The sequence below is a fragment of the Poecilia mexicana genome, unplaced genomic scaffold (genome assembly GCF_051168715.1).
Source record: "Poecilia mexicana isolate PSO_F unplaced genomic scaffold, ASM5116871v1 scaffold_2, whole genome shotgun sequence".
Classification (NCBI taxonomy): Eukaryota; Metazoa; Chordata; class Actinopteri; order Cyprinodontiformes; family Poeciliidae; genus Poecilia; species Poecilia mexicana.
Window position 1 is genome coordinate 22,807,184 of NW_028263371.1, and position 14,016 is coordinate 22,821,199.

The 14,016-nt window shown below is 39.2% G+C and overlaps 1 protein-coding gene, 1 long non-coding RNA gene and 1 pseudogene across 2 annotated transcripts in view; 2 read left to right on the forward strand and 1 right to left on the reverse strand.

Annotated features, from left to right (window-relative positions):
* The first annotated feature begins 39 nt into the window (after nt 1-39).
* On the forward strand, nt 40-6,256 carry bzw1a (basic leucine zipper and W2 domains 1a). Its single transcript, XM_088012826.1, has 12 exons — nt 40-165; nt 1,817-1,889; nt 1,968-2,144; nt 2,220-2,314; nt 2,394-2,459; nt 2,562-2,697; nt 2,968-3,077; nt 3,864-4,034; nt 4,120-4,266; nt 4,458-4,596; nt 4,704-4,826; nt 5,607-6,256. Exons 2-12 carry the CDS (start codon nt 1,826-1,828, stop codon nt 5,636-5,638), a joined length of 1,260 nt encoding a protein of 419 aa, XP_087868952.1. The 5' UTR covers nt 40-165; nt 1,817-1,825; the 3' UTR covers nt 5,639-6,256.
* A 1,651-nt stretch (nt 6,257-7,907) lies between these two features.
* The window catches only part of LOC148160618 (uncharacterized), a 34,636-nt gene continuing 28,527 nt past the window's right edge, over nt 7,908-14,016 (forward strand). The window contains exons 1-2 of the long non-coding RNA XR_015765364.1: nt 7,908-8,219; nt 9,354-9,445. This is a non-coding gene — a long non-coding RNA (uncharacterized LOC148160618). The remainder of the gene's footprint in view (nt 8,220-9,353; nt 9,446-14,016) is intronic.
* On the reverse strand, nt 10,766-11,806 carry LOC106906679 (basic helix-loop-helix transcription factor scleraxis pseudogene; annotated as a pseudogene).

A 14,016-nucleotide genomic window follows, 5' to 3' on the forward strand; every position in this document is an offset into this window, starting at 1 on the left:
AGAATTGGTAATCCTCCTCTTCTCATCCCCTCTAACCACGCATGCGCGGTGGGCGGAGCCAGCTGTAGTCCTGACGGGAAGGTCTTTTTGTTTGGGCCGCTCAGAGACTCGACATTTGCTTCACTTCCCCTGGTTCACAACCGTTTTTTATCTGCATTAATTTCGGTGAGTATACTCACCAGAATCCTCAAGTGTTCTCCAAACTGTGGGTTGTTTATTTGGACCGGCGGCATGTTTAATTAGTTGTTGTAAGTCAAGTTTAGGGGCTCTTTTGGAGTCGGGGGTTTTGGTCCGCCGGAGGGCGAATCCTGTTTGCTCCAGTTTAGTTAGCTTACTGCTAGCATTAGCTGCGCTCACGCTTTCTTTAGCTCTGCTTCAACAAAGTGTCACGGATCGGCGTGACATTGCGATGGCAGGCTGTGTTTAAGTACAGACCAGCTGTCCTTAGATCTCAGTGAGGTTTGAACCGAATAATGCTGGTGATGTAATCCCGGTTAGTAACGCAGCAGGCCCGGCTAACAAACAGCGGCCCGGCGCATGGTGAGGCCCGAAGTTAGCCTGAGCTAATCCCTTAGTTAGCCGGCTTTAGTATGAAATGATCCCAGCGTACAAATGATCAGATTGTTCAGGAATATTCCTGATATCCTTCCACGTTGGATTTACACACAATTCCTCATAAAAAGACCGATAATGGCGGCAGTTGTTCGAAATCACGACCCGACACCCACCAGCTCCATTGTACCTCCCAGCTTCGCCTTTTGTCTGGCCCTCCTTCCTTTTGTGAGGCGCTTTAAAAGCCTCACCTGTGAGGAAAAAATAAGACTTAAATCTGTTATTTTGCGTCATTTTACATTAAATAACTTTAGAAAACAGTTTTGTGGTGTGTTTAAAAACAATATGTTGGTATTTATATTTCTGAGCGTTGAGCAAACTACTGTAAAGACCGCAGGCATGAAGACATGTTAGGGTCAGGTGGCACGATGTGACCCGATCAGCCCGGAAATTCATGCCGCACCTGATAAATTGACGGGAAAGAGCATCAGGAGACTTTCTTAGTAACACCAGTGTTATAAATTAAATGTTGAGCGAGCTGGGACATTTTAAATTAAGTTTTAGGGAATTTATTTTCACCCCTTGCAGAACTAGATTACCAGTAAAAATGGATATGTTGACTTAATTGTCTGTATTTTGTTCAATTCAATCAGTGTAAAATATATTTTAAAAATCAAAATTCATATTTTGATTATTACTCTTTCGCATAAGCAGTCTTTTAAGAGGATGGTGTGAGCAAAATGGTAACATAAACTTTTACATTTTCTTGTATTTATTTCTGTAACTGAAGTTTATAAACATAAATTTGGTTTGAAAAAACCTCTGTATTGTAAAACTTTTCTCCTACATTATCTGTAGCAGATGTAACTCTAAGACATCCAGCAAAATGTTGAATAAAAAGCTGAATTTAATCAATATTTTAAATCTTATTTAAATGGGCAGCAGCTTGTTGTATTTCTAGTCAGTCAGATGTTTTTGTTTTATTTTCTTGCCAAGCTGATCAGCAGTGTGCAGCAACACAGCTTGTGTGAAATTATGTTTTTAAAACATTTAGAAAAGACTAGTTTCCTCCTGACTTTGGTTTATTTTAAAACAAATTTACCAGCAGAGTTTTGTTTGTTTTTGTGAGTAAAATCATCGCCTTCCATCCAGTTTGTTCAGTTTCACTGTTTATTGTTGAATAGAGCTGCAGCATGTCTGAAAGGTGTAAAGTCTTTCTTCTGTTGTAGTTTGGTCATTAACCGTTGTCTTCGTCTCCTCCCAGGTGTCTTTTATGAATAATCAAAAGCAGCAAAAGCCAACGCTAACCGGCCAGCGTTTCAAAACGAGGAAAAGAGGTAACTGCTCTCCTCTTGGAGTTTCTTCCTCCATTTCTCTGCTTCTGATTTAACGTTATTATTTTCACCCCCTCCTAGATGAAAAGGAGAGATTTGACCCTACTCAGTTTCAAGAAAGTATCGTACAAGGCTTGAATCAAACTGGCACTGATTTGGAGGCGGTCGCAAAGTTCCTTGATGCCTCTGGCGCCAAACTCGACTACCGCCGGTATGCAGAGACACTCTTCGACATCCTGGTGGCCGGCGGCATGCTGGGTAAGTCTCAGAGAGCGGCGGCGGTTTGTGTTTGAGTTTCCTGAAAGCTAACCGGCGGCGCCATGTGTCCCACAGCACCAGGCGGGACGCTGTCTGACGACATGACCCGCACCGAGTTCTGCCTCTTTACGGCGCAGGAAGACCTGGAGACCATGCAAGCATATGCTCAGGTACGACGTGACGCAGCGACGCGACACTCCGGTGGGTTTAAACAACAGACGTTGACGAGGTTTCTGTTCCTCTCATCAGGTTTTTAACAAGCTGATCAGGCGCTACAAGTACCTGGAGAAGGGCTTCGAGGAGGAGATCAAGAAGGTGAGGAGGCGCAGCTGTTTATAGATGGAGTGGATTATCACTGCAACGAGACACCTCAGCGCGGCTGCAGCACCTGCTAACGCTGAGGCTGTTTGTTTGCAGCTGCTGCTGTTTCTAAAGGGGTTCACTGAGTCTGAGCGCAACAAGCTGGCCATGCTGACCGGCATCCTGCTGGCCAACGGCAGCATATCCGCCTCCATCCTGACCAGCCTCTACAACGAGAACCTCGTCAAAGAGGGTGAGGCTCCACACAGCCACTTCCTGCTGGGGTTTATCACTTCCTGTTCCTGTGTTTGACCCGAATGTGCCCAAAACTTTCACTCTATCGTAGCAGAACTTAAAATATTGTTCCTCAAGTAAAATAAAAAGTACTGATCAAATTATCATTTAATGTTTAAAATTACATAATCAGATGCACAAAATTATGAAGCTAAGTGGAATGTAGCTAGTTTAAATGTAGCTACTTTAAATGTAACTAGTTTGTACCCGGCTCTGCTTCTGCTTCCAGGAGTTTCTGCAGCTTTTGCTGTCAAGCTGTTCAAGTCGTGGATCAACGAGAAGGACATCAACTCTGTTGCTGGCAGTCTGCGCAAAGTCGGCATGGACAACAGGCTGATGGTAAAACGTTAAAGGAGACGCTCTCCATCTCCTGTAACCATGGAAACATCCAGTGCTTTTACAGACGAGCCGCCTGAAATCCAGATGTTGACCTGATATTTGAATATTTAGATGAAAATCAAAAAAATCTACTTTTTAGAGTCATTTTTAAAATGTTGAGGCAACTAAACTGTCTTTATAAGAAAAGTTGCTGCTGGTGAATCTAGATGAAGTAGATTAGCATTTAATTTGTCAATAAATAAGCAAACTAATGTATTGTGTGAATATTTTCCACATTGGTTTAAAGTTTTCTGTTGATTTTGATCCAGTAAAAAAAATTAAAGGCTGAAATCAGGTTTTAAGACCAGATTTCTACAACCATCATGAGGACGGCTGCTAAAATGACAGTTACCACAATCCCAAAATAGTTTTACTAAGAGTGTTTATGTCAAAGTGTATGAATGAAAAGTTAAGTAGAAGGAAGAAATTTGCACACACTGCGTTTCTGAACTTCTCTGTTCAAGTTAAGTGCAGCATTTTATTTGTGAATTAGAATTAAACACTTAAAATATGACTTGCAAATTCAGTTTTAATTGTTAAATGTTAACTTCATTCTATTTTATGAAATTGTTCCTTCTATTGTTGCTTTATCACATAAACAACAAACCTTACCTTTTTGTCGACATCAGATTATGATGACTTTAGCTAAAAAGGCTAATAGCATCCATGTTTGATAATTTTCCAGTAGTTTGTCCTGAGCTGCGTCTGACCTCGCCTGCTTTGGGATTGCTTTATTTCTTTCTTCAGGAACTCTTTCCTGCCAACAAACGGAGCTGTGAGCATTTTTCTAAGTACTTCACCGACGCCGGGCTGAAGGAGTTGTCCGACTTCGCCCGCAACCAGCAATCGATCGGCGCCCGCAAGGAGCTGCAGAAGGAGCTCCAGGAAATGATGTTGCGTGGAGACCCTCAGAAAGAGGTGAGCTTCCTGCTGCTGTAACTCCATCAACAGAGAGGGGAAATGGGTGGTAACCATCGGTAACCGGGCGGTGTTTGCTCCTCAGATCATCGCCTTCACCAGGGAGGAGATGAAGAAGGCCGGCCTGTCAGAGCAGGGCATGATCGGCATCATCTGGACCAGTGTGATGAGCTGCGTGGAGTGGAACAAGAAGGAAGAGCTGGTGACCGAACAAGCCATCAAACACTTGAAGGTGAAAAAAAATCAAAATTTTCTAAAAAGTTAAATCTTCAAAAACCATAAAATGAATTTATCACCCGTTTTGTTTTTATCTTTACAGTTGCTGGAGGCCTTTAGCTCCAATATGATCAAAACAAAGATGTTAAAGTAAAAATAATGCAGAGTTGTGTTGTAAAATCTCCTGTAAATCTTTTTTTTTTGCAGCAATACAGCCCTCTGCTGAAAGCCTTCACCTCCCAGGGTCTGTCTGAGCTCAGCCTGCTGCTGAAGATCCAGGAGTACTGCTACGACAACATCCACTTCATGAAGGCGTTTCAGAAGATCGTGGTGCTCCTCTACAAAGGTCTGCCTCCAACTGAGTCACCGCGTTTTGTTTTCCTGTTTCCGTTGTGTTGAGTTGTGGTTGAGTCGAAGCAGGTGCTTTGAGAAACTTTGTCTTCCGTCTCTCAGCTGACGTTTTGAGCGAAGAGGCCATACTGAAGTGGTACTCTGAAGCCCACCTCGCCAAGGGGAAGAGCGTTTTCCTCGAGCAGATGAAGAAATTCGTCGAGTGGCTGAAGAACGCCGAGGAAGGTATGTTAGCTTAGCGGCTAATTTACTGAGCTTTCTCCAAAAGAACCAATAAAAGAATATGAATGTACGTCCTGATCATAATGGACGCCTCGTTTTCACTGAGTGACAATGAAAACTTGTTCACCAAAACACGGAGACAAGGCATCAGATTTCTAATAAACTTGTATCTTTGTTCTTTTTGACTTTATTTAAAACGTTTTGCTGGTTCTAAAAATAACCTTGATAATCAAACATATAGAACCATGTCACATGAAACTAATATTTAAACAAATGCCGTTAAATTGTTTCATCATGGAAGTTTCCTACGTCACTGACTTCAATCACGTTTGCACCATTAGCTTATAGCAGTAATGCAGCCACAGGCTAATGCTACGTCTACAATCTAATGTTTGTTTTTTTTTAAGCGTTTGGAGTCTTTTTAGTTTTTTAAAAAAACAAGCAAATGGTAGGGTTTCTAAACTCTACAGTTTTTGTCATAATTATCCTGTCCAATTAAACTGGTTGTCTTCAACTTGTCACAACTCTCCTGAACTCTTCATATTCCCCTGGAAAAAACCGTTACGGTCCAAAAGTTCCTGACATCCACTTTGAAACATGGTAGTTGCAGCATCATGACGTGGGAACTGACCCAAAACCATCAGGTGTTAGCTAGAAAGCTAATGAGGATTTTATCTTTTATTTTTAACAGAATGTGTCAAAATAAAAGTTGAACTGTTTGAACATGGCTTCAATTGGGCTCCAAAAACTCTTGCTAAAAAAATCTAATTTTCTTTTCTGCAGAGTCTGAATCTGATGAAGAGGAGGCAGACTGAAACCTTCATCACCAGACGAGCTTTTCCAGTTTTTTTTGTTTTTTTTGTTCTGTTTTGTTTTGTAGCAGCAGGAGCAGTAGAATGTCTTGGCCCTTCCTCTTCTACCTCCTGTTACTGATTTCTCTCCACAAACACTCACCTCTACCACTGAAACGTTTCAGCAGTATTTAAAAGTAAGCGGTCCTGGAGGAGCCATGGCTCCGCCGGGGAATCAGGAAAACCAGGAATTCTGCCCTCTGTTCTCGATTCGTCTCCAATGCCTTCTGTAATCTGGATCCAAGGATTCGGAATAATCCCAGCCTCTTGGTTCTGAAGCAGGATTGGGTTTATATTTAAGGGAAGCCATGCGACTGCAAGGCTGACAAATGTAATCGGTTTTGCCAAAGTTTTTTTTTTATCCCGTTTATTTTGCTTTGTTTTTTTTTTTTTTTGGCAAACTCTGTTTAGTTTTATTTCCATTTTTCCCTGTTTCTGCTCAGTCCGTCTGAAGAAACGCCCCAACCAGCCCCCGCCCTGTAAAATGCCTCGCCAGCTACCTGATTATCGTCAGTTTATACTTTCTTTAATCTGATATAAACCAATTTGACTTTTTTATGAAATAAAGATTATTGAAACGCTTTTTGCTGTATTTGTTGTATTTCACTGCAATAAATTAAATGTTAAGTTCATAAAAGTACAAAGGTTTTACTGGCTATTTATAACCAGCTCTGATTGGTCTGATCAAGCCCCGCTCCTTCCACTTAGCTTAATCTGCTTTGCTACTTTACTAAAACTTTTATGTATAGGTGCATTTAAGAAATATTTTAAATAATATAAAGATTTACTAAAATATAAAACCTGATGTGTTTGAGTATAATATCAGGGTACATTAAAAATTGTGGTATTGATGACACTTTTCCAATTGATTATTCAAAAAATCTTGAGACTACTATTGGAAAGAAATGTACAAAGACTGGTTGATAAAGTTTATTTTTTTCGTACAAAAATACATTTTTCTTCAAGAAGTTTCATTCAATGTGCAAAGGACAGACGAGTCTGACATTCAAGTATTTGTTACAGTCCTGTTATTAATTTCGATCAGAGGTAGGCCTTCGTATTTAAAACACAGATCTGAGGTAGAGGGCAAAATTTCCCAGTAATAGTTTAGTGCTGTATTATAAATATCAAAGGGATCCACATGAGTTTAATATCACATTTTTAAATTCCATAAAAGTGCAAAAGGCAGTCTGATGCACATCTTGTGCTGTTAAAGTGACTGTGCAGCATTGCAGTAGTAAACTTTTCAACACTTTAGGTTAATATGTCTGAACAGTGTGCAGTGAAATCAAGTTACGACTAATCATAAAAATATTTGACAGGTTAAGAAAATCCCCACAATAAAAATGTCACATTTATAAACATCTGAGTTTCTGGTATGTCAGAAACAAAATTATAAACCTGCCTTTCTTAAATAAAAGATGTTTGCTAGCTAGAGGGAGCCATGTTGGATATTGAACATGTGCTGTCTCACAGATGTCCAACTTTGGAAAATATTTTAGTTGATCTTTCCAACTTACAGCCAGAAAATCTGACTTTTACATATAAATCAAATGTACAATTAATCTACCACTGAATCTAGTAGGCTAGTCAGCTTTAGTGCAACCAGTTTGATATATTGAAAACTAGCTAGCTTCTAGCTAGCCACATCAAAAACTAGAGTTCCAATGTTGTCACATTGAAAACTAGCTAGCTTCAGGTTAGCTAGCTTGATATATTAAAAACTAGCTAGCCTCTAGCTAGCCACATCAAAAATTTGTTAGTTTCAGCGTTGGCTATCGTCTAATCACATTGAAAAGTAGCTTCAGTGTAGCTAACTAGCTAGCTACATTGAAGTTTTGGTTAAGAATAGATTCCTCTTTTTAACCTTTTCACTTTCATTGCTTTCACATTAACACATTCATTTTGTTAGCACAATGTAATCTTTTAATCCATGATTCCCAGTCGAATTATTTTCAGTAGGCAGAATACGGTTTGAGATTGAAGGTTCATATTTCCATCTGCAATAAAATCAACTTTTTTGGACACAGTGAATTGAGTAGCACTCTTTAGAATAGGAAGAGGCAGTTGAATATATTATGCTACATTTTTAGAAATATAAGGAAAGTTATATTGCAGTCTCTTTTGTGTACAGGCTTAGTTGGAAGAATTTAATTAATATTTTTAAATTATTTAGTGTAAATGTTAGAATCCTGATCCACACCCCTTACCTGTTGGTGGCAGTAATGCGCCATTAAGTTATAATCGGCAAATAAACGCCACAAGAAAATGAAGGCCTGGTAACGACACTCCACACCAGTAGGTGGCGGTAATGCAAACTAGATACCAAATAGTAACGCACCAATCACTGAAATTAGGTGTCTTGGAGAAGCTGGATAGTAGCTGTTGAGAACTATAGTTGGACACTTTTCTGGTTTAGAGAAACAATTTAAGCTAACAGCCATGTTTTTGTTCAGTGAACATGAAGAAAACTCACTCAGGAACGAGGAAGACACAGAACCTTCTTCCTGCAAGGCATAACAGGCCAACCAACCCGTTTCTTTAGGTAACCAATTGATTTTCTCCTGTAATTGGTGGTTTTGTAGCTGGTGGATTGGTAGAATATCAATGTATCCAATTCTTTATCTAGTATGTTGAGAACTTCAGCTAATGGTTGTTGGGGAATAAAGCTAAACCAGTTGCACTGTCTGATTCTGCAAGTGTTGCAGTTACTGATGTCCACCACTAGAGGCAGTAGTAATGGACAGCCTTCTTACTGCTGAAGGCAGCCACCAGTAAACTGACAGCAACTACTGCACTGAAGGTGACCAGCTTGTTTTTAGGAGGTACACTCTGTGGTGGTGGGTCAGGGGGTAGTTTGTACTATCGGTGGGGACCAAAATAGCCCCACGTCAGGTGCAGCTGCGCACACAGACTCGGGTTACTCTCAGTCAAAACACTGAGGTTCAGAAACTCACCGAGCTGGACAGAAAGCGCTCAAAAAGTCATTTTTGTCCTGTAGTATGTTAAAAAAAATAAATATGTATTTACAAAGTTTAGACTGTAAACATCAGATGGACTCCGGGTCTGTCCAGAGCCGCTTCGTTTCACACAGAAGAGGAGTGTTTCCCTCCATCTCTGAGCTGTGGAGATAAAGAAACAGTTTTTTAACCAACATTGTGTATTTAAATATGTTTATAGAGATGTTTGTTCCTGTACAAGCTAATGATTAACACCTGTGTACAAGAAATGCAAAAATTTATCATTTTTATAGATGTTTTTCTATGGGTTTGGGTTTTATTTTGTCAGATATTTCGCACTGGTATTTAAAATTGAAAAATTGAAAGTTAGAATCTTAGAACTACAATAGATTCAAGAAAAGAATACATAAAAACTATCAGCTGAGTAAAGAAGCAATCTAAAGGGATAAAAACCATCAAAGTTGGTAACAAATTTTGAATTTCCACATTTAGTCACCATATTGGTGGTTATGAAAGTTTTCTCCAGCTGTTCCTCCCCCACCTGTTTCTGACCGCTGGTGACTTCTCTACATTTTTCTTATGTAATCATAGATTTATTAGATTGTACCATGTGAATCTTGTAGATTAATGTCTTTAAATGTTTAATATTGAGTTGTTTTTCACTGTGGTTCTCATCCCAGCCTATGATTAATTCTTCTTCTTTCCTTTGTAATTTGCAGTTTAATTATAAATTCCTGATTTTACTGGCCAGACTGGGACAGCTGGAGATGAACAGGAAGAAGCAGCTCCTCTCCAAATTTTGGTGCAACAGGTATGGAATATAATGTACAGTGTGACCATTTAAATTATACTTAATTATTTTAATCATTTAATCTCTAACATGAATAAAATGTGAGTGCAAATCATGAATACAAGTTTTCAAAAATTAACTTTCACATTTAATTGTTTATTTAAAACATTATTGACATAATTAAAAAACGTAAACATCGATCTCATTAACTCTATTAATTATCAGAAACCTGATGGGGGGAAATTGTTTATTATTTGATTTTTATATTGAGGTTTTATGGAAATTTTAGCCATTTTTTTCTTTTGTGGTCAATAAAACATAGCTTTTATAGTTGTAAAATAAAAGTAAATTAAAAAAATAAAGATAAAATGAGAAAGAAATTGGAACATTTAACATCCTCTGCACTTCAGTTAGCATTAGGAAGATATGATTCTTCTTCTTATTATTATTTTATGTATCTATCTGTAGTGACATCACAAGTGTATACTTTACTAGAGTAATTCAAGCTGTAAAATAAATAAAACGGATAAATAAGATGAATTTTCCATTTTTCAGTGCAGGTACTGTTTTGAAATAATTTTAAATATGAATAAAATTAAACCAAACTTGTATTTCTACTGGAAAAAAAAGATTTATTCTTTTTGGAGGTGGAATCAAATAAGTTTCCTTTTTTGGGGGGATTTTTTAAAAGTTTTGTTTGATTATTGGGATTTGAGGTCAAAATGTAAACAACAAACAAACATTTTTTGGAGTCAAACAGATGAGTAGAAATTTAAATTTAGTTTTTCTTTTTATATTTAAAATGATAATAATTAAAACAAAATTATTCCGAAATAGACTCATAAGCTGTACCACACTTCAGACATGTCAGATTTTTTTTTTCTTTTGTCCATAAAGGGTGAAAATGATGCAATAAACACTTTCAGGATTTTTTTTATTTTTGATAACTGTACCATATATGGGCAGTGAAAAGAAAATCAAACCAAATTGTAATGTAATATTTAAGTTTTGAAGCAAATTTTTAAAAGTAACTTGTGCTTTTAAAAAATGTATTATTTTTCTTCCCGCTGAGCGTCATAGTCAGACCAGAGGTGCACTGATTGCAGTTTTTACCGCTTTGTTAAAAAACCTGACCTGCCGATTCAGATTTTTGTCCTGTACTCATTTATTTATTTTTTTGTTTTTTTTGTCTGAAACCTCTGACAGGCAGATTTGAGTAGTAACTAGCTACATTTACTCAGTTACATTTACTTGTGTAGCTTTTTTTTAATTTTACTTTTATGAGTATTTTTACTACATTGTAGTTTTTATTTTTACTTGAGTGATTTTTTTATTATGAAGTATTTCTACTCTTTCTTGAGTAAAGTTTCTAGATTTTCTACCCTCTGAATGAAAAACAAACATGTTTTAACCAAAAAATCCCCAAACAGCAACACACACCTACGGTTTTTGTTAAAGTTTCATAAGTTTATTTATTAAAAGAAACTGATTTGGAAAAATTAGCTTCTTATAGGAATTAATATCATTTTTGTCCTTAAATAACAAAATTTACACTTAATTTTATATTTTGGTCCATCTGCTGATGTAATTTTAAAATATTGAATACTTTGATTAGTTAGTCAGGACTTGAATAGACTTTTTACCAAATACTTTTTTACTGAAGCAATTTCTTGGACGACTACCTTTTACTTGAGTAAAAATATGTTGAAGTAGTGATACTTTTAATTGGCCTCCTCTGCTCACAGGAGAGCAGAAGAGGGCAGAGGTTAATTTTTAGATCTTTGATGAAGTAGATTATCGGCCGAATCGGCGGGCCGATAAATCGGTGCACCGTATCTCGGACCCTGCGGTCCAGAAAGCGCCCCACCTGTTTCCTCTGGTTGCTGAGGCAGAAGGTGCAGATGGGCCGCAGGGAGGGGCCGCTGAGCGCCGCGGAGCCGTGCAGGATCATGTCTTGGTACCGGAGGCAAGGCTGCCCGTTCCGGCAGTCCTCCCCCAGCAGCAGCACGTTGGCCAGGTGGGAGATGTAGCTGGAGGCCAGGCGCAGCGTCTCTATCTTGGACAGCTTCCGGTCCGCGGGCTCGGTGGGGATGAGCGTCCGCAGCGCGGTGAAGGCCGTGTTCACGCTGTGCGTCCTGTCCCGCTCCCGCGCGTTTGCCGCCTGCCGCTGTTTGCTGACGCCGGACAGCCGCGCGTCTCTGCCGCCGCCCACGCCGCTCCTGCGCCGCCGTCGCCGCCTCGCCGTAACGGGGCAGCCGCCCTCCGCCTCCAGTCTCTCCCCGGACTCCCGGGGTGAGCTGCAGCCGCCCGTGGACTTCCCATCGGAGCTGTCCGTGTCGGTGTCCAACTCGGAGGCGCAGCCGTCTGTGCGGGACTTCATCCTGCCGCTGCTCTGCGCCGAATCCCGCCGAGCTGCGGCACTTTATCCGGCGGGTGAAAATAGCCCCGGGGGGGACGGGGCTCAGCAGCTGCCGCCGATCCGGTGACCGAACCGAGCGGACTGCATACCATTTCTGCAGAATGACGGCTGCTTTCTGGGTCACGGCCAGCGCGCCGCGGAAAGGGGGAGACAGGTGGAGGAGGAGGGGAGGCACCTGTTGTGGTCTGGAGGATGGAGTCTAAATTAGACTCAACAGTTTTCATGCTGGTTCAACTTTTCCCACAACTAGAAACCTGCAAACTACTGGGATTTCATGATGTCAGGACAGTACGACGGCCTATCAGGGACATTTTAGACAGAAGAAATGAAAATGGAGGAGCACATTTCTGCCAAAAAAGCACAGAAATGCTTAGAGTATTTTTGTGTAATGTTCGAGCTTGAAAAGTTTAAAATTTGCAAGAAAAAAAATCTGAAATTTTGTAGAAAAAAACATGAAAATTTAGGGAGAAAAATGTTCCACTTTTGAAAATTTTCGTCTTTTGACGCTTAGAATTTTTGCGACAAAAACATAAAAATGTTCCGAGTTTCAGAAGTCAAATATTTGCAATTTTTGAAACAAAAACTAATTTCAGTTTTTTTTTCTTGCAAATTCTCAACTCTTGAAACTCAGAAATTATGTAAAACATTTTTAAAAATTAGGAAATTTCTGACTTTCAAAAGTAAAAAAAAAAAGTGATTTTTGAAACTCAAAAATTTCCAACAATTTTGAGATTAATTTCAAAATCTGAGGGGTTTTCCTCTTGCAAATTTTTTACTCCAAAAATTCAAATCTTTTCCCTTATATTTCTGAGATTAATCAAATTAAAAAAAAATTTTTTTTGGCATAAACTTGCTACTTTTTTCTATTTGCAATGGCCCTAATACTCCATTGTGAAAGTGTGGCATGCATCTACTCTGATACCCCAAAATAAAACCAGTTTCAGCCTTAGAAGTCACCCAGTTAGAGTATGAAGTCCACTTCTTTAAAAAAAAACCCATAAGAAGCCATGCTTGCCACAATTACATTAAAGTAGCCTTAGAATGAACTAGTCAAAGGCCAGACATAAATCTGTGTCAAAAACTGATTTCTCAATACACAATTTGACTGAACTTCAACTATTTAGCAGAAAAAGCTTCATCTATTCATTGGGTCTGAATGCAAAGGCACGCCACACTTTTCAGATTTTTGATTTAAAAAAATTAAAAATGGGTAATTTCTCTTCCACTTTACAATCATGCTTTCATTATTTTTGTTTTGTCCTATGAAATCCCAGTTACGTTAAATTTTTGGATGCAATGTGACAAAAATATTAAATGTATTGTGAAGAAAACTTGGAGTAAAGTTAATTGTTTTCCTGAATGTGATTGATCTGTTTGGCACGGTGGTGGCAGCATCATGATAGGTGACCTTGACATGATCAATTTAAAAAATACTTGTTTTTTATCCCCAAATGGAAACTAAATGTCAAAAAATACCATGTGAGAATCTTTGTTAATGTGAGAAGGATCTCCAGTAGCAGTCAGTCTTCCAACAAATCTCAAGAAGCCTCTGACTGAAGATCATCGCTTTGACTCACAGCTGTCATGAGATGCTAACAGGTAACACCATCAGCTCTGCTAATCCACTTCTTTTGCTTTTGCTGCTCCTCTTTAAATCTTTCTAGAAAGTCGAGCAGAAAGACGTTGGAGTACAGGATTAAGATACACACTACAGTAGAGATGGTTTGAACTTCCTCCTCTCTAACTCCTCTGGGGTTTGGGGTCAAAGGTCAGGAGTTATTGGATGCTATGTTTGCGATGCTAATCAGCTGTGATCAGTTTTATAAACAGTTTATAATTGCCGGTTAGAGTTTAACATTTGTTTTTTTTTTTTTTTTTCACCATTTAACTACCCAACCCTCAGCATGATGCTTCCACCGCCATGCTTCACAGTTGCTGCAGTGCACAGACGTCTTGTTTTGTGATAAACAGAACCTTTTTGCAGTCCAGTTGTTTTAAATTTCTCTCCAGCTGTTTGATCAGTGCATCCTTCAATCAGACAGCAGGAACTCAGTCCAGATCCTCCTGCTCAGCGTGTTTGTGTTTGTTTGTCGGGATCTAAGGGGCTGCAGGCGAACTTTGGCCGGCTGCTCTGAGCTCCTGCTGAGTGAACAGTCCAGGTGGGACCGGGCCG

Excerpts from the sequence above, each read along its gene's own strand:
- bzw1a (XM_088012826.1), top strand. The coding sequence starts at position 1,826 with ATGAATAATCAAAAGCAGCAAAAGCCAACGCTAACCGGCCAGCGTTTC. Across the intron at positions 1,890-1,967 it reads TTTCAAAACGAGGAAAAGAG|ATGAAAAGGAGAGATTTGAC; the intron begins GTAACTGCTCTC and ends ACCCCCTCCTAG. Across the intron at positions 2,460-2,561 it reads TCGAGGAGGAGATCAAGAAG|CTGCTGCTGTTTCTAAAGGG; the intron begins GTGAGGAGGCGC and ends GTTTGTTTGCAG.